Below are 19,182 nucleotides of genomic sequence, written 5' to 3'. Positions count from 1 at the left end.
AAAAATGTGCGTGATCAGCTCTTTACTTTATACTAGAGACAGCTCTCTTAGGTTAGTGCACGGCATGCGCCACTGTGTAGTTGAGCAGAAATACTCTACAAAGCGTGGAGAGTGAAGCTTTTATGTGAGTGCTTGCAGTTTATAGTTTGTATCTTGTTTAACAGCTGACAATCCTTGCATCTAGATTTAGATATTTCTTTGAGTAGCCCTTTTTTATTATAATTTGTGGTAGGAGAGTTTTGTTTACTTGAAAAGCCTTGTCACTTAACTCTCTTCAACACCTATGACATCTGTTGCTGTTTATGAAATGGCCTGGTTTTTTAATGCTTTTCACACTTTTATTCAGTGCTTTGCTAATCACTTATGGGGCTCAGTGCCGTGATATCTCATAGCATTGCTGCAGTCATCATTTGGACTTTCATCGAGTTCATTGTGAAGTGCTCAGTGATACTAAGCATGGGGCAACGCTACCTGAATACATGCATAAAAAAAGGTCATAAGAAGCAAACATTCAAGTAATACTGCGTTCAGTGTGCAAGACTTCACAAATTTTTCTCCGTCTTTCTTGCTCGGTGCTCAGGCCCAGCAAGCTCGACTCGCATCACTCTACCTGCCCCTCATCTCCGTGCTTCTGGCCAACATCAACCGTTTCAGCAGCAGCACAGAACAGCAGCAGCCATCCTCCGCCGCTCCGAGTGCAACTAACACAACGGCATCTGGCACGTCACCGTCTCGTAAAATGAGCAAGGCAGACAGTCTGAACCATGCGGCTGCAGTCGCTGAAGACCCGGGCACACCACAGAGCGTGACGTCCTACCGCAACAGCGTGGCCCTCGACGGGCCAGCTTCTTTGCCGGGCTCTGGGCGCCACAACCGGGATTCAAACTACTTATCCATCATTGCTGGCCAAGGTGGGTGAAAGTCTTTCCATTTGAATTGAATCCAATCTCCAGCTTGTTTCTTTTTCCGATTTCTGAAACAGAATTTAAGAAAGTGCAGCCTTTGAGAAAAGAAACAAAGCCAATCCCCGAAAGCACAATCAAAGCTTACTTTAGCAGTCTTGTCAGAAAACGTTCCGGATGTTGTTCGTCATGAAAACTTGGGAAGGGGGGAGGAGGGGAACACCACACTGCAGTGAGTAGTGTCATTTGCCTGAGATGTGACCGTAAAGCAAATAAGTGCCTGAACAAACACACTGTGCAGAAGGTTTGGAAGTGATTGAGCTGTTACTTGCATAAAACATCACAATTAATATTTAGTTTGGGCGGGAAATAAAAGTTTGTGTTCAACCAGTAGGAACGTGTAGTCTTTGTTTTGGGGGGCAGTGGCTTCACTCCTCAGCTCCAAGCACGATGCTTATGCTTGCAAACATGGCATACTGAACTCATTGGTACATTGAGCTCAGCTGTGTTTGATATTAGCATAACTTTGATGCATCGTTTCTGTGCCGAGGATGAAATCGGTGGTGGCGTAAGAATGAGGCATCCATGGTTAATACAGTATTCTGCTGAGTAAATACACATACATCCACAAAATTTGTGACATACACACTACTATTAGTAAAATGTCTTGCATTTTGCTTTGTAATGTGTTAGTTCTCCTGCACTGACAGCTACGTGTGCCATGTTGAACAAAAATAATGCCATGGAAAAGCTTGTTTTCATGTGAATGTTGCAGTTTGCAATAGCTTGCAGCTTTCTGATGATAAAAAAGAAAAAGTGCTGCTGTAGCACGTGGGGCCAGTAAAAAGTCAAAATTCTATGAACAGCCTCTCTCCTTATTGTTTGTCTTCTGAGTAACCATACTATTTAAAAAACCTCATGTACTTGAAAAAAAATTCTACAGGCTGATACTGTCTCTGGATCATAAATTTCCTATATTTGGTATAACCTTTATTCTTATTTTTTGGGGTGTACATGTGTACATGTCATTCACTCCAGTTTCACCATAACACCTCGGCCAGGACCTTAAAATAAAACAAGCGTTACCTCCCTGGTAAAAACAGATCCAGTATTAGAATTCGGTTCGACATACTTTTCTTGTACATTGGTATTCTATGGCTCTCTCCGATTCAGGTTTGATGTGGCTTGAAGTTTGACTATTTGCATGCTCCAAGCAGAATTCCTTTCCAAGGAGTGTGTATAAAGTACGGCAGCAACAATAAACATCAAACTAAGCATCGGACAAATGCAAAACGCTTAAATGTATTAAAATTTCAACTAGATAATTCACTCAAACGCCAAGCTGCGCAAGAGTATATTATTGACGTTTCCAATGCTTTTGAGGGATAGGTAATAAAAGAAGCCTTTTTTCTTTTTTTCTTGAGTTGTCTTTTCAGCGCTACCTACTTTTTCTGATCTCTGGCTTGTGCGTGCCAAAATATCAGCATGTGAGTGTACTGTGCCCACTTGTTAGTTAACTCTATGGTTGTGTTAGCATACAGTGCTCAACAGTTAAGGCAGTTTTACTTTTGGGACCGTGAACATACTTTCTACCCTCCCCTACCCCCCCCCCCCGTTTCTTCTTTTTTTTTACATATGCTAGCACAAACGAGCTCTGTCCCGTAGGCTCGTGCAGTATGTTTGTAAAATTCATTTTTTTCATTCAGATACAACAATGTGGCCACATTCAAAATACTCCCCATTAGAAGCACTACATTGGTTCACCTCTTGTTCCTTTGCTGAAAGCACACTTGGAAGTCCTCTTCTACTAAAAGGAAGCTTAACTCGGGCCCAACTCTGACGTGGCCTATTCAAATACATGTAAAACATAAAACATTTTTCTGAGATAACCCCGGCCCCATTTTAATGAAATTTGTTGCACTTAAGAGAGAGAGTTAAATTCTAGTGACTGTTCGTAGAGGAATTTCGATTTAGGCCTGAATTTTGTTAAAAATCTCTTCAAAAATTCAAAAGTTCGAGAAAAAGTAGAAGCACGAACTTTATATGTTAATAGCTCTGCATTGAGAACAGATATCACAAACGGCATCCATTAGATCATTGAAAGAGGACAAATTTGACGTGTCATTTTATATCATGCCTGAATTTGTTACGTTGTGTACAAGGGTTCTGCAAAAGCTGTATTTCCATATTACTAAATTTTTTGGGATTCATGTGCAATGTATCAATTTTGTCCCCTTTAGATGTTCTATTATATGCAATTCACATAATTATGATATCATCTTTCATTGTTGACTGACAGTGTTGTCAAATTGCTAGTTTCATTCTATGAAAATTTTCTCTTTTTTCCACTTCTAATGAACAATTCACAACCTAAATCAAGAATTCGAAACCAACAGTAACTATATTTAAGTTTTTCTTTTAAATGCAACAAACCTCACCACATTTGATGCAGTGGTTGCAGAGAAAAACGAATTGTTCTTTTACGTGTATTTAGATAGGGGCACCCGAGCTAAAGCTTCCTCTTAAGTGCTTCAGGAATGGTGTCGTTTCCTTTTGAATTGTCGTTGCATCCCTTAAATGTATAATTAATGTCTAAATAATGCCCTTGATCATGTTGAGATGTAACAGGGCTAAATCCAGCAAGTTGGGAGGATATTCTGGCACAGTGATGGAATTGCACACCAAAAAAGCATGCATTATCGATGCAGAGTGCATGACGGCCTTATCATTGTGCAGAATCTAGCGCTGCTCTCTTGATGGATTTGGTTGCACGCAACATGAATAATCTCTTGGACACTTCAGGACCTGCAGGTTGGACCTGCGGGTACAAATTCGTGGGGCCCAATTTTGTGGCAGTCATACACAATCAACGTGATTTTATAATTGCTTTTTTCTTTCACACTTTCTTTTCGTCTTTGGCTCATCTTTTTACACTTCTTGCTCTGTGACTTCAGCTCGACGTTGTATTTGTAAATTCAAGTTTTGTTGCTGGTGAGAGTCCTTTGTTAGAATTCAGTGTTGCTGTCCGAAGCTTTCCACTTAATGCAACCATCTTTTGTTGTTGCATTGCATTTTGTTTGTTGCATCTTTTTGCTCGGTAGTTGGCAGTTTCAGCACCATCTTGGCACAAACCTCTGTCATTTTCAAATTTCCAGTTCAAGTCTGTTGAATGGATGACTGGACGACTTTCTCAAATCAAGTGCTTCTCATATCATTCTAACAGCCATTCGGTGATCACTGAGTGAAAATGTTGATATTTTTCGTGTCTTGATGGAAAAATCAATCAAGTATTCACACACATGGTTGATGTTTTCATCTTCGCTCGAGGTGAAGGGGCGTCCTGACCTTACATCATCACTGGGGTCTTCATGGCCTTTCGGAAACACAGTTCTTTCCTTTAGTGTATCCTTTCCATAAGCCTTTTGCAACATGTGATGAATTTCTGCACCATTCTTGCCCAATTTCACAAGTAATTTGATATTGATCCTTTGTCCTGTCTATTTGCTGATCTCCATATCCACAAAGTCTAAAAATGGGTTGCACAGAAAGTGCACGCATAAAATTAAGCCTTGCCTTGTCCAGCTTGTACTAGAGGTCAACCAGGTCATTTCAAGTTAAGAGAGTGGCATTGCTGCATCATCTACCGCATGTTTTATTGCGATAGAAACTATATGGACACTCCAGGCGCATTTCTGCCGTCGGCGTCACCGTTGCCATGAGGTTTCGTAGAAGTCCAGGGACGATAAAATCGTCGTCGCGTGCTCTATGCTGTACGTGCAAGTAAAAGCGCGTGAGTGTGAGCTGCCGATTGCGGGTCAATCTCGCGCAACCTTCCGTTGTGCGCAAGGCTTCGGGGGGGGGGGGGGGGGGTGCATTCTACTCTGCAGGTGGCCTGGCCAGGCCGTTGTATCATCAAAGCCATCTGTGACAGGTACAGAGTCGGCACTACGCTGTGTTTTCGCAGCATTTGTGCGTTGTTGTGGGCAGCTGCACAAAAGTAAATTCACTTGCTGCTGTTGCTGCATTTTCTCACTGCAGCGTTTTGACAGCAAGTTCGCGGTCATCGAGGGAGATGTGTTCATGTTGGCTTGGCGTGTGTGACACCATGCTTGTGAATTTAGTTAGTATGACTAAGTTTACAAGTTTTTATGGCCAAGAAAACTACCATCCTTACTTCATATAGCTGCCCACAAATTTGCTATCGCAATTGATGCTTCGCCTTTCAAGTAAAACTGTGACTTCTTCTGACTGACTGCATAAACTTATGGGACAGACCTCGTATACACATGCACCTGCTCATTAATTCTTTATTCACGTTACCACTGGCATTGTGGATACGAAGAACTTGATCAGCTTTTCTTGTTTTGTACGGTACATAGTTCTGGTGGTTTAGTGTTTGCTTAGTTTGCTTGAAGTAAAAATGGTGTTTGAAAATGGGCAATCATTCTTGCTTCTTGAAGCAGGTTTTTTTTAGAGTCCCTACAATGACTCGATTCGTGGCGCTTTGGTTATTGTGAAAATATATTTGTGTGCATACTGGCCTGTCTGTTGTGACTGTTTTCTTTGGAAGTTTGTCATGGAAGTCTCGTGTTGTGTATAGTAAATATACATGTTGCAAGCATAGTCTTTATGTTGCATGAAATTAGAGATAACTTCCACTTTACTTGTTAGCCTTGCTGAGACATTGCATTTCCTGTGTTTTAATCTCAACCTAGATTTGCTTGATAGAATGGTTCACATTCTTCAGGTATTTGCCCTTATTAATTTTTTAATTGCAGCAGTTTTATAAATAACCGTGATTTGCATGTCTTCAAGCATTTAATAAGGCATATTGCCAAAAACTTGTCAACTGCAGTGGCCTCCGACAGGTGCATTTAGCAATGTTGCCTTAGATGTAACATGCAAGCCTTGCAGCATTTGGCTTACGTAACAAAATATTTATCTGCACTTATAATTTGCTAAAAAGCTGTAGAGCAATTCTAAATAAGGCTGTTAAATTTATATTTAATAGTGTTACACAAGCCATGAGCAAGATGCAACAAAAGGGCATACTTGCACAAACTTAATTGTGGAATTATTTCTTCACGTTAGTAGCTTTGTGAAGCATTTCATGTTATAAATTTGTTTATAACTGTTATAATTTGTTTGTTTATAAATGCTCTGAATATCACACGAATCTTCATAAATCTAAAATATGTTTGAGGAATAAAAATAAACACTTACTCACTGACTGAATTGACTGCCCTAAAGGGCCAACTGCTATAAAATTTCACTTCGGCTAAATTGGTTATAAATGAGTGACATGTACTATTGAAGCAATCTTGGCAAAGTTGGAGGGTTGGTAATTGTCTCATTTTCTTATAAGTGGCCTTTAAAGTGCCTAAGCAGATGATGCATGCGCCTCAGGTTTAGCTGACATGATGTAAATCTCAGGACATTGCTTCCGAGACTTGATCGCGCCACAGGCGGCCGCGAGCGCCACCTAACCTCAGTGGTCATGCTAAACAGCCATGCATTCTGGGTCATGCGTCACTTCCTGCAAGTGGTAGCGGTGTCGGTTTCTTTTTGTGGATTTTTGAGATCAACGTCTACTTATGTGAGCTTTTTGTGACATATACACATACATTTCAATGTATAATTATGCATGGAGGCTGCTTCGTATCAGCATTGTCTGAAACTAGGCTCTTTACATGGTCCAACATTTTATTGTATTTGGCCTTTAAGAGAAATAGTAAAAAATATGTCTATTTTGCACGCTGTATTCTCCCATACCTCCATACCTGTTTCACATTTTGCATAGCGAATTGGATTGCTGCACATTGATGCTGCTTATATAGCCATCATGTTTGTGTTGTGGTCAGTATCTTATTGTGTGTGCGTGCATGTCTTTATGTGTGTCATGTGTATGTGTGCTGGTGATGCAAAACTTGATTATACTATTAATGCTATCGATATATTATTGAACTATCGACAGCACACTGTTCATATCAATAGTGCTATCGATAGGGAAGAAGAAAGAGTTACTGATAATGTAAAATTGTGCAATGTACCGTATGTAAACACTGCAACATAAACTTGGCGATGTTTCCCTTTTCCCAACTGCATGAACTTAGCGTTACTGACGGTCAGTTATCTCAAAACGTATAGTAATATCACTAACCAAGAATTGCAAAACTATGAATAGCACTGTCAATTGTGAGCTGTTCTAATACTATAGATAGTACCATTGATTGTACTCCAGTAGTATTTGGTAGGAGTTACTATGTTAATAGTTTATTAGCAAAATATTGAATGTTATCAGTTGGGCTATCGATAGCAACACTATCAATAATCTTTTCCACACTATCGATAGTTTAAAAAAGTGCTATTGATACGACAGTCAATTTACCAATAGTTTTGCATCACTAAATGTGTATGTACAAGCGCAGCCACTGTACATGCACATACACCACGCAACCACACGGGTTGCGGCGTTTCCACTAGTGAACACGGCAACTCGGGGCATCACTGTGTGTAGCGCAACCATCAGTGCCTCATGAACTCTTGCAGTGCAAGTGTAATAATCGAAGCTATAGGCCCGGCATGTTTGTCTATTATGGCTCCTCCCCATCGCCATGCCTGTTGGTATCTCAATCGCATGTACTCGTGGCTCTGAGTTATCAATGCTGCATGCAGGCATAAAAAAATTTGGGAGGAACTGTAGCAGACGTCACACTGGGCACTCTGCCTATCACTTTGATTGCGCCTGTACCACAAGGCTTCATGTGGTTGCAGCATGCGGAGCGATGCTACAGGCTCCCGTGTTCCCACTAGCAGTGGCCACGTCTGTACATGTGCGTTTCTGTTGTGTTGCTACATTCGTCAATTCTCAAGGAACACGCAGCGAGTCCATATTTGTCTTCTCTCTCTTCCTGACTTGCGCCATGCTTTTTTAGCCTCCTCACCGCTTCCTCTAATGAAGAGGACAGCTTGGCTAAAATGGCGCCTGTCGCATTCCTCAAGTAGTAAGTAGCGATCGGTGTCATCGCCAAGGCCAGCAGCAGCAGTAGACATTTCGCTTTCTCTGTAGCGTGCACTTTGGGCTTTTGTTTATATGTAGCGGCTTCTTTCCCTTCTGTTCGTGCGCATTTGTAGTCGACGCACTGCTGCCATTGGGCCCGCCTTAGTTGGCTTGGCTTTTTATGTTTGTATGTTTAGCAAAATAATGCCTTATTTGGTGTCTTAAACTGCCTCTAATACATCACGTCAAGGCTTCCTGTTCTGAGGGACGTTTCAGCGTTTATGACTTACATGTGTATAATGATTAATTTTCTGAAGTTAGGTTGTTATGCCCTATGCATTTACTTAGGCATTAGGTACATTACACAAGTCAACATATCTAGAAACAAAAAGTTTCCCTTGCTCACACAAGCATGCTGCTTAATGGATAGCCAGCACTTTGGTGGACATTGTTGATTCTACAAAACATGTAGAGGGGAGAAAATTGTACATATTGCCTGGAATCCAATATATTTGTCCTTGTGGAGGTCTATTGCAATGTAAAGGGTAAATCGGAAATACATGCAGATAACATTGCTGTAGGCTTTTGCTGAGGGCTGTTGGTAGGTAAATGTGAGCGGCAGTATACCAAGGAAACTGCCAGTATATGTTGCTAGGCCACTGAAGCACATATTGAAGTGAACGCAGCAAAAATAGCACTGTCTGTATGTCTACATAAATATTGTGCGGTGCTTCTAGTGTGCTGTCAAATGCACTTTGTATTCGTCTGAAGGTTATTAGTAAAGAGGGACTAAATAGTGCATGTTTGTAGTGCATCCATTCAGATTAAAATTGCATGCTTCATTTATTTTTTGCAAAACTCCAGATTTCCAGCCATTAATATCGGGAAAGAAGAACTCTTGTTTTATTTTTCGATTTTTAATTCTTGTTAATTGAAAATGTTCTGTCCTTTAGGCCTATCCAAGATAAACCAGCACAATTGGCACTTTTTTAAGAATTTACTGCAGAGTTTCACGATGTTATAAGAAATAATCACTGTACTTCATTGAAGATAATTAAGTTTGGGTCATTAACCTACTAACTAGGTATATCTGTTAGTTTTATCAGCAAATCTCACATTCCTAGTCGCTTTATTTCATGGAATAATAATAAGAAAGAACATTGCATCCTATAAAAACTACAACATACAAGATTGACATGAGGACCTTTGGGCTTATGTTGGTCATGCTGATGAGGACTTTGGAAATCTGGATTAGTCATTGCAATGTATTATGCATGTTGATGCTCCATGTAGTTAGAGGTTGTAGCAGATAGTTTTGCTCTTGTGCAGTTGTTTGTAGATTGCATATATGAGACCTATGTGGTCAGGAGTGTCTTGGAGATGAGTACCAACACCCTTATGTACAAATACATCCTTAGTCATTGTGAAAACCAATAACTAATTGTGCACAAATAAGTTATGTTAACATTTTATGCTATTTATACTTGCATTCCGGCACACTTGCTGTGGAAGAGCTTTTAAATACATATACAGATATTTGTGCAAGATAGCAGCAGTGGTTGTAGGTCTTTAACATTTAAAGGAAAAGTGAGGGATTCTTTATCCAGTAGCCTAAGTTTCAGGGATAATTTTGTGTAGTCAGAGTAACTCATGAGCACTTCTTTTTTTCCTGCTAATATTCTGCTCTGATATTCTGCTCTGCTGATAAGCATTCTGTAGCAACTTATAGCAAATGCATAAACTTTTTTTTTACTGCAACATGTTATGTTGCAATGACCATTGCTCATTGGTCTAAAGCAAGCCAAGTTGGCCAAAATTTTATCATGCTATTTATTTTTCTGTCCTTGACAAATGACGCCTTATGTTCTATGGTCCTTCACACAATCTAGTGCTGATTGCTTTAGTAACTAGAGAAAGAAGAACACCCAGCAAGATCTTAGAACCAAAGTAATGGCTTTGCAATTGAGTACAGTGAAAAGTGTGTGGAAATACCATTTGTAGCATGCCTGAAAAAGTGATAAAAGCCTATATTATAATTTTTTATACTATTCAGCTATATGTGAGAGCCTATGAATGCTTTTGCACTAAACTTCAGTGAAGTTGGAAGTTGGCAGAATGTAGCAGGAAGAAGTTTATCAGCCAACCTTTGCTGCAAACAGCCCCATTCAGCTTCATGTGCATTTTACATGGAATAAGGTGTAAGATGTGTTGATGCACTTTTTTACTGCTGTCTCTGACGCTAGGACAATTCAGAGGAATGCATCTCCTGGTCAAACTGCATGTTTTAGTTCGTGCGTGTGTCGCACATTTATGCTGTCATACTGATACACACTTGCACCGGGGTCCAAATTTGTGTGAAGATGTGCAAGCCGTCACTAGCAAAATATTCACTTCCCCTGTCGTAGTGAAATATTACTTCCGAACCATTCTTTTGGAGACATCGTATCACTGCCATTAAGAGTGAGCACATTGCTTTTCACAGGCAGCGTGCAGTGTGATATGCAGATGCTTTGTTTGTGGCGGCTCTGCTTTTGAGCATGTTCGTGTGTGTGGAAATTAATTGCTTTGTGACTTATTCCTGCATTGTGCGTTTGCATTCTGGTGTGTAAAATTAACATGCGCTTGTTACATATTCATCGACATCAAGTTACTCACTATCCGTTGGTTGTGTGGAATGTCACTACTTGGCTGAAAACGCATGCAGTTGTTAACAGGCGTACCAGTGCTGTAGCATTCAGATGCTTGGAATCAATGTTTGTAAAGTAGAGACAGCGTATGTAATAGCTAGCATGAGAAGTGAAAATTTTAAAACTTTCTGCAGAATCCTTTAGAGTTTGCCCTCGTGAAGTAATCTGTCATTTGAAAAGCAATGAGGAGAACTTGAATTTGAACTCTACGATGACATTGCTGCTAGATATTTATACCATGCTAATATTCTTTGCAAGGTGGAAACAAGTTGGTGTTACCAAATATAACTCTTTTTAAGCATGGGCTTCATTTTTTTCTTTTTTTTCATATGTGGTGGTGTTCTGACAAAAATCATTGCATTCAGCAGTGCATCTATTGCTTGTGGCTGTAAACAGCTAACCAGCTGTTGCACATAGCTAAATTCCTCAAGGAATATGTCTAGCCTTTGCTGTGAATGTTTATTGAACATATTTAAAAGACAAAGCACCTGAAGAAGTGGCACACGTATGAGCATGGCACTGGTTCTCATACGAAATGAGTATTGTTATTGTTATTATGGCCAAGCATTCAGATGGGCAGCATACTTTTGAACGATGGCGAAAAGTCGAACCTCGTAGCCGACATCTCTTTGCAGTCGCAGCAGCGCTGCCGAGCAACTTCTTCACATCCCAAATGCCACACACCGTAGTCAACAGTAGACCCATGTCGCGTGCCAGTGACGACTTTTCGCGTCACATTCGACAGCACAAACGATGTCTAATTTTTCTTCTAAGCTAAGCACTCGGCGTCTCTTATATCCGAGTTTCGGAATGACGCGAGTTCTCGCTCGCACGATGCCACAGCACTCTCTGGCACGGCGCCGAAATGATATTGATGTTGACGAGGGTTAATGCGCAAACACACAGGGTGCTTAGAGGCTTGTTGTTCTGCCGGGCCACCCGATGGAGATGACACACCGCCGTGTTTGCATGCCGAAAAGTCGAAACACTATGTGTTAACCGATACGTACGCAATAAGCTGGTACGGTTTATGTGGATACAAAGTGCATTATGTTCAATGGCCGCTGAGTCGGGAATTTGACTTTGCTACTTCAAAACAAAACTACTGTTTAAGCGGGTACGGTTTAACGAGGTTTTACTGTAGTGTAAATGTAGGTAATTGGTAGCTTTATAAGCGATAAGGAACAATTGGAAAAGAAAAAAGAAATTGATCAGAGAGAATAACCATATGATAGATTTATGCATACCCGTATGGATACATAGCGTTCCCATGCTAACTGAAATATTGGGCTGGGTCAACTTGAAATTTTGTGCTGGGTCAACTTGAAATTTTGGGGTGGGCCAACTTGAAATTCGTAGGTAGACCAACTCAAGTTTGGCGGTATACTTAGACAACCCCAGTGGCTTCCTGCATAATTTTTGCTTTCCGAGGTGTGATATTCCGGCACAGATAACTGAAACCAAAAATTTAGGCAGTACAGAGCTTGAGTACATAATGTGAATTTTCACCAGGTATGGCTTCAGAACAATGCTAGTGCATTGTCATGAAACTGCACCTAAATGGAAATTCTTGCAGATACAGGCTCCATGCTGTCATGAAGTTGTGCCGAACTTCACCGAAGAGGAACAGCAAGAGCAGTCGTTTGCTAATGCATAAAACAAGATTGTTTTCGACGATTTGCTTTGTGTGAAATTTTCTTTGCAAAAGGCAGGAGCTGGCTAATACGCAGAGTCAGGTTGTACATGTGAATGCATGGTGCAATTTGCTCATCACTGATGCTTATTGCAAAGCACATTATCAAGGGTGTGGAAGCAGGGAATGGATGACATGAGAAGCTTTGGTCTTTGTTTTGGTTGCAGTTTTCAGCTCGAATGCACTTGGCAAGCTACTGGATGTGGCTTACTCCTTTTTTTTTCTGCATGTCAGTGTTTTCCAACTTCCTTTCAACTTTTCTGTTGCTCTGCTGCAGCTCCACTTCCACACATGGGTGTCACATTTGCCACCAATGGCTCTTGCACGTCGCTGGAAAGCGAGTCATCCACGCCATCCAGTTCATCTGCTAAGGAAATTGATGCACCCATCCGTAATGGCGACGTTGGATCAGCACAGTGTTTCACACGGGACGGAAGCCTTGTGAGCAAAGGTCATGCTAGGTGAGCTGGGTAGCACTGCTGCATGGGCTGACACCTCATGCATACTTCAAGCTTTGCACGAAAGGTAGCTTCTGGGTTTACTGTGTGGAGGCACCGAGTATAAAGCATTTGAAGACTTACTGTGTGGTGACCAGCTTGGTGTTTGTTCTAGGCACATAAGAGTGCAAAGATGTGTAGCGATAATACCCAAGTCTAATTACTTATGCATATTACTATTGCCAAGCAATTTTTATTGTTTTAAGGAGTACTACGCTGTCTGAAAATAATGCAGTAGCTTCCTTCTGAGACAAACTGCCAATATCTTGACAAACCGAACAGTTTGCAGTCATTTATTTAGGTTTCGTGGCTCACTAAACTTCTAAGCTAAAATTCTAATAACGCAAATAGATTTCGAAAGCGACTTCTCACTCAGGTATTAAGCTTGTTGTGTAATTAGGTACACATACTGAAATACATTCACATCTCTTCATATATTTGTGCCATTTGTGTTCTCATGATGCCTTGGTTCATGCCTTGTAGCACATTTCCGCGATTAATTCATTTAGTAATTTGCCCGGTCACTGTACCAGTTACATTCAGTGTAGCTAGATTATAAAAAAGTAGAAAGCAAATTAAACAGCCAGTAGATTTATGAGTGATTGCCATACTCTCACATTATTGGAAACACATTTATTTTGATTTGAGCCTCTGTGCCTATCTTGATGCTCGTTCGTGTGGCAGGGTGACTTTTTTTTTTTCTTTTCTTTTCTTCAGGTCGCAGTCTTTGCCATTTGCAAGCCCAACAGGCATTGTTAGGTATGACAAGTTCGAGCCCTCTGAAATCAATGACCTCTTGGTCTGTTTTCTCTACCTCATCAAGCAGCTGAACGAAGGTTCGTAAATATGCTTTTACTAGTCGCATTTTAACACCTTCTCTCTCTTGTTCAGTCGCCCGTACTCTGAGGAAAAACACTGCTACAACAAGCTTTTGCTGTAGATACATGGCAGTGAAAATTTGGGGGGTTGGCTGCAAATACTGGTCAATCGGTGTGAATATATCTTACTGTTGTAGCGGGTTTGCGACTTGCAATAATTTTGACAGAGCTTTAAGAAAAATCTGATGACACCTAAGCACTTCTTATTGAGTTGTGAATGAGATAGCATTATGCTGCTGAGCGGTCCTTCGAGTTATGAATTCCTCACAGGCAAGGAAGTACATTTTTATTTAGCCTTACCGAAGCACAGGTAGAATGCTTGCATGGACAATGCACGGATAACACAGACTTCCGAGAGTGAGAGCAACGGTGATGTGACATCACGGCCATACATAGCTCACCGGAAGGGACACATGGCGCAGAACGCACTCTTCTCAGTATAGCCCTCAAGATTAGGCACCGCCCACAACTGCCTCAAGTGCATTGTAAAATGTTGAGGAAGCGACATGCTAGGAAATACATCGTGTCCGTTAACCACCAGGTGCATGCGTCATCTGCTTAGGTGCTGTTTAAAGGCTGCTAGTAAGAAAATGAGACAAGCGCCAGCTCTGTAACTTTGCCAAGATTGCTTCAACAGTATATACAACTAATTTATAACCAATTTAGCCAAAGTGAAATTTCATTGTAGTAAACCTTCAATTGCTGTTTGAAACTTAAAAAAAAAAGTTAAGCTTTCTTAGAGATGCTACCATCTGCTTTGGACTGCCATGTTAGTGGCTGGTGTAAAACTTGAATTGCCACGTCTGACGTACGTCCGAGTAATTGCTATTTCTTCGCTAGTGAGCATTTTATAATGAAAGTGCCTGACAATACACTGTATAGAACAGTCATGTTATGCTGCGACACCAGCCTTTTTCTTTCTGTGGTGCATAAAATGGCTGCCGAAATGATGCCAACTGTACTTAAATAACTGGCTCAGTTTCTTAACTACAGGACATTTACTTTTATGTTGTGAAGATGTAAAAGTTGGTCAACTTTGAAGGCTCCTTGTCTCGTCAATCATGACAAGTCATCACCAAACTCTGTGAGATGTGGGTCACAAGCGTGGAAATTTCGACCCTGTGTTACTCCCCGTCTCTCAATTTTATGTAGTTTTTATTTTTTTTTGCGTGCCAAACATTTGTTCTTGATAAGTCAACTATTTGCTATTTTAGAATCATCTCTCAGCCTTAATGCTTTTGCTATTGTGCCTCTTTAATGTAGTTATGTACTGCTTAGTGATGATGGGAGGTTTCCATAGTAATGATGTACTGATGTAATGCCTGTTATAAGGGCATTTAGGTTTAGTGCTGTCATGATTACTGTATATTAGTATATTTGTGGCTTTATTTTTGTTGCTTACTGCAACATGGTCTTGCAGGATAATTGTGTAGGTTCTTTTGTTAGCGCTTTAATTCTGACACAAATGACCGTATGTTGCAAAGAACACACTCACTTGTGTGGCATTTGATCAGAATGCACACTTAATTTTTTCGCTAATTTATAGTCATCTACATGTTCATGCAAAAAGTGATTGCGAGCATTAAGGCACACTAATGGATGCTTTTTGTTTACAGACCTACTGATTGGCTGGTGGCAGCAATGCCGAGACTGTGATTTACTTGACTTCTTTCACCTCCTGGAGTAAGTTCATCGTCTTCTTCTTTTGTCTTGGATGTGCAAGCAGAGTGCATGTGTTCTGTGGGAAAGTGTTGGTTATGTGGAAGTTCCATTTGTTCTATCTGGAATTTTTATACATTCTTTCTGTGAACTCTCACACAGGCTCTGTTTGCATCAGTTCAGATACATGGGCAAGAAGCACATCCTTAAGGGACGGTAAGTGCGCATGACCTAGTCGTTTATACGATTCCATTACGCTTGGCTGAGCACATTATAGCACAATGTAGCAGCACATTATATATAGACAGAAGACGAACAGAGCCCCCTGCACGTATTGAACCAGAACCAAAACTAACAATGTAACGGTGATGTTTATCCCGCTTTTGAAGGTGCGTTCATTGTGAGAAAGTGCTGGTGTTTTTTTTTGTCAAGATCTGGCAAGCAACAATGGCTGTAATATATATATATATATATATATATATATATATATGTGTATATTTTGCCAGGCCATTCATCTAACATGTTAGCGAGTGGTAGCTCATACTACTTCGAAAATGTGCCGGTATCTGTACAGGCTTCCCACTTTGTAAAGCAATGGTTTTAGCTAATGTGTAGAGAAAGATTGGCGTGGCTTGGATCGATGATGTGAGTGAAAAGTTACTGGTATATATGTAATTGTGTGCAAGTGCAAGTTTTGCCATCAGCTTTTTAGGCTTAACAAAAGTTTAAAGTGGCTTCTTGTAGTTTTATGCCATGTTGGTCATTGTCATCAGAATGCCATGTAAGCCCCATAATTTAATTTAATTTGATTTGAGCTTTGAGTCCAAGCCCTGTTTACCCTTCCTTTGCATACAGGCATGCAGTGTCCTTGGCTTTTTAACTAGTAAAAAGTAAACATAGGATAAGCACCCAGCCTGAGCTGTTCTGGGCAACCAATGGCAATGTTTCGTTTCAGTAAATATTTGTTTCTTGTTTTTCTAATGTGTCACACGTTACTTTTAGGCCACATTTTGAATTCTCTCCTAATTTTACCGTGGCATATTTGATCCTGCTTCTTTTTGCTGCTCTCTGTAATGTAATAGTCAGTTTTATTTTAAGTAAGCATTCTTAAGCTAACATTACACAATTTAGCAGTCAGGGTGCATTCAGGTTTTCAGGGGAATGTGGGACTGTGGGTCCAGTGAGACGCATCGCCTCTGGTGTTGATAGAAACACTACTTTACTGGGTCAAGTTGTAGCGTGTAATATTTGTTGGGGTGAGCCGCATGAGAATGGGAGATAACTAGGATCACGATGTGCTGCCACAAACTCGGAAGGCCAAAGCACGAAGTACTACTGCAAAGCTATATTGTGTGCTCCAAGACTAGTGGACTGATTGTGTCATTCTTTTATCATTAAATAAACAAGGAATCAGCAGTCCTCAAGCGCACAGGCCAAGGCGATGACTTTGCCTGCTAGGACGGCTCCACCTACGTTCACCCAACGATGCAACAGCACCTACAGTGAGAATGCAGCCATGGGTAAGCTAGCCTGTCTGTTTTATTTTGTTAATTTAAACTGTGCTGACGTTTGCAGAAGTTAGTGAAAATTCAATTGCATCAGTACTGTAACACAGCCTTTTTAAGGTCACCACTGCCCAATGGGCAGTTCTCCATGCATTTGACTTGAGTAGGTTGAGATATAAGCAAAAGTAGTTCGAAAAAATGTTTAGTTAATCATCAACCGATTTTAAGTCTATGGCTGGATGCAGGTGCCCCTCAGCAATGTTCAGGATGCCCATCAGCCCCTGCCGATGTGTAGCATCAGTCATCAGCTTGGCAGGGGCTGTGCTGCGTGTTCAGCATTCTTCATTGCCAAAATTTTTGTCGTAGTTCGTCTCTTGGCTCTTTGAGGGCCACAGAGCATGAAATTGTCGAGGCAGTACAGATTCACTTCATTGTGCCCTCAATATGTGAAACCAATGACATATGTGCTTCTCCATTTTGAACACTTTTTCACTCAAGAGCCTGTTGTTAACTGGTACTAAAGAAGATTTCACTGTATGCCATCCGCAGTCATATTGGGGGCAAAGAACGAGTACATATGTGCTCTACTGTCTCAGGCCCAAGGTAGTAACTAGTTTAGGGGTGTAACCAATGGTCTGATGGATGTGCAAAGATGTTGAGAGCTGGAAACACCCGAAACTGCTGTCGCTCTGCATGGCTTACTCGCACTCATTGTATTCACACAAAAATGTGGTGTCTCTTTCTTTTCATTTTCATCACTAACTGTGCCTGCTTCTTCCAATGCCCACAGAGAACGGCAGTGAGGTCGATGGAGACAGCTTCTACCGAGCGCTACTAGAGGCAAACATGGCAACCGAGGTTGGCCTCATCACCCTTGATGTCCTGGGACTGTACTGCGGGCGCTTCAAGGAGTCACTGCTGTTCAACGATGGCGACAACCCAACTATGCGGCGCCTTTTCGACATCTACCTCTCGTTTCTCGAAGTGGGCCAGTCTGAGAACTTGCTGCGACACCTCTTTGCAGCCCTGCGAGCCTTCATCAACAAGGTTCGCTTTTGATGTTTGTCGTTCATGTCATGTGTTCTCCGTTGGAGGGTACTACATGCTCGTCTTGTGATAGGTAGAAGAAAAGAGTGGTAACTCCTGCAGATTTAACTTTACAGTTACTGCTGCTATCATTCAGGGGCTAAATGTGACAAATATACTTAGTTTGGTACTGTAGTACCTACTCAATTGAAATGAATAACGAGCGAACTGCAGCAAATTAAAACTATAATGAGAGCACTGAAGGAGAAGCAGCTTTCCTGTTTAAGGTTGTTAAGCGTAGTGGTAGAGAGGAACAGGAAAGTGGACATAGGAGTGTTTGTGTGTGTCCACTTGCTTCCAGTCACTGCACTTAAACATTCCTGAGTATGTCTTACCAAGAAGACGGAACATCAGTGCTTGTCAGCTTTACAGCGTTCAGCTGTTTATGACGGCATAACTAACACCTAAAGAGAGGACAGCTTTTAAAAGTGCGTAATGAGTGAAAGGTCAGTGAGCTTCAGCGACATTGGGTACAAACATTGTTGCATTTGGCTGAGGCTGTTATAATGTTCTTTCAAAAGTACACTTGATTGCAGGTATTATCAAACCACATGAACTCCTTAATGGCAAAATTTTCAGGCACAGGAAGAGTGTGCTGTGGCAATGGACAGTTACTAACTGTTACACGTGTTGTACTGTGCATGGTAAAACGAAAGTGTTTGTGATTTAGCACATTTGTTTTATACCTACTTCTTTATTCTTTAATGTGAAATACTAATGCTTCTTTATTAATGGTGCATAACTCTTGCTCGTATCAGCAGCCATTATCTGGTTGAAGTTGTACCTTGTTCTGTTTCCAGTTTCCTGTTGCTCTCTTCCAAGGCGATGCCTTCCTTTGTGGAAAGTTGTGCTTTGAGGTAAGTACTGAGCTCTGTTCATGTCTGTTTTATTTCTGGGTTTTTACACTTAGTTATTCAGAAGTGATGTGAGTTTTCTCTTGCATCCAAACTGCTGGAAACCAGATGCTATGCCTGGCCAGCTTCACTTTTCTTTCTTAAAGGGACACTAAAGTGAAACAATAAATCAGTTTAGACTAATGCGGCATTGTTTAAAAACCCTGCAGGCAGTCATTTAAAAAAAATAGTTTGATTATTAGATGAGAAAATTAAGGTACAAGTATCAGTATTTGAATTTCGCGCCGAAACCCCAGCGCCGGTACGTCAACGTGACGTCAGGGATTCCAAAGTATGTTTTCGCATTTGGGCCGCGTTGGCTGAATAAAGGTTCCCGAAACTCGCCATGTTTAATACTTGGTTCCTTTAGAACACAATGTAG

At 41.0% G+C, this 19,182-nt stretch overlaps 1 protein-coding gene across 6 annotated transcripts in view; it reads left to right on the top strand.

Moving 5' to 3' along the window:
• Positions 1–19,182, top strand: part of Ziz (dedicator of cytokinesis protein Ziz) — a 200,005-nt gene that overhangs the window by 148,667 nt on the left and 32,156 nt on the right. For all 6 annotated transcript variants that reach the window (XM_065440172.2, XM_065440187.1, XM_065440179.2 and 3 more), the window contains 8 exons: positions 581–911; positions 12,560–12,743; positions 13,497–13,615; positions 15,274–15,340; positions 15,479–15,532; positions 16,724–16,836; positions 17,612–17,868; positions 18,708–18,764. In XM_065440172.2, the coding sequence (XP_065296244.1) occupies positions 581–911; positions 12,560–12,743; positions 13,497–13,615; positions 15,274–15,340; positions 15,479–15,532; positions 16,724–16,836; positions 17,612–17,868; positions 18,708–18,764 (1,182 nt within the window). The remainder of the gene's footprint in view (positions 1–580; positions 912–12,559; positions 12,744–13,496; positions 13,616–15,273; positions 15,341–15,478; positions 15,533–16,723; positions 16,837–17,611; positions 17,869–18,707; positions 18,765–19,182) is intronic.

This window comes from Dermacentor albipictus, chromosome 1 (genome assembly GCF_038994185.2).
Source record: "Dermacentor albipictus isolate Rhodes 1998 colony chromosome 1, USDA_Dalb.pri_finalv2, whole genome shotgun sequence".
Taxonomy (NCBI): Eukaryota; Metazoa; Arthropoda; class Arachnida; order Ixodida; family Ixodidae; genus Dermacentor; species Dermacentor albipictus.
The sequence above is the reverse complement of the archived record's forward strand: the minus strand, read 5'-3'. Positions and strand labels throughout refer to the sequence as shown.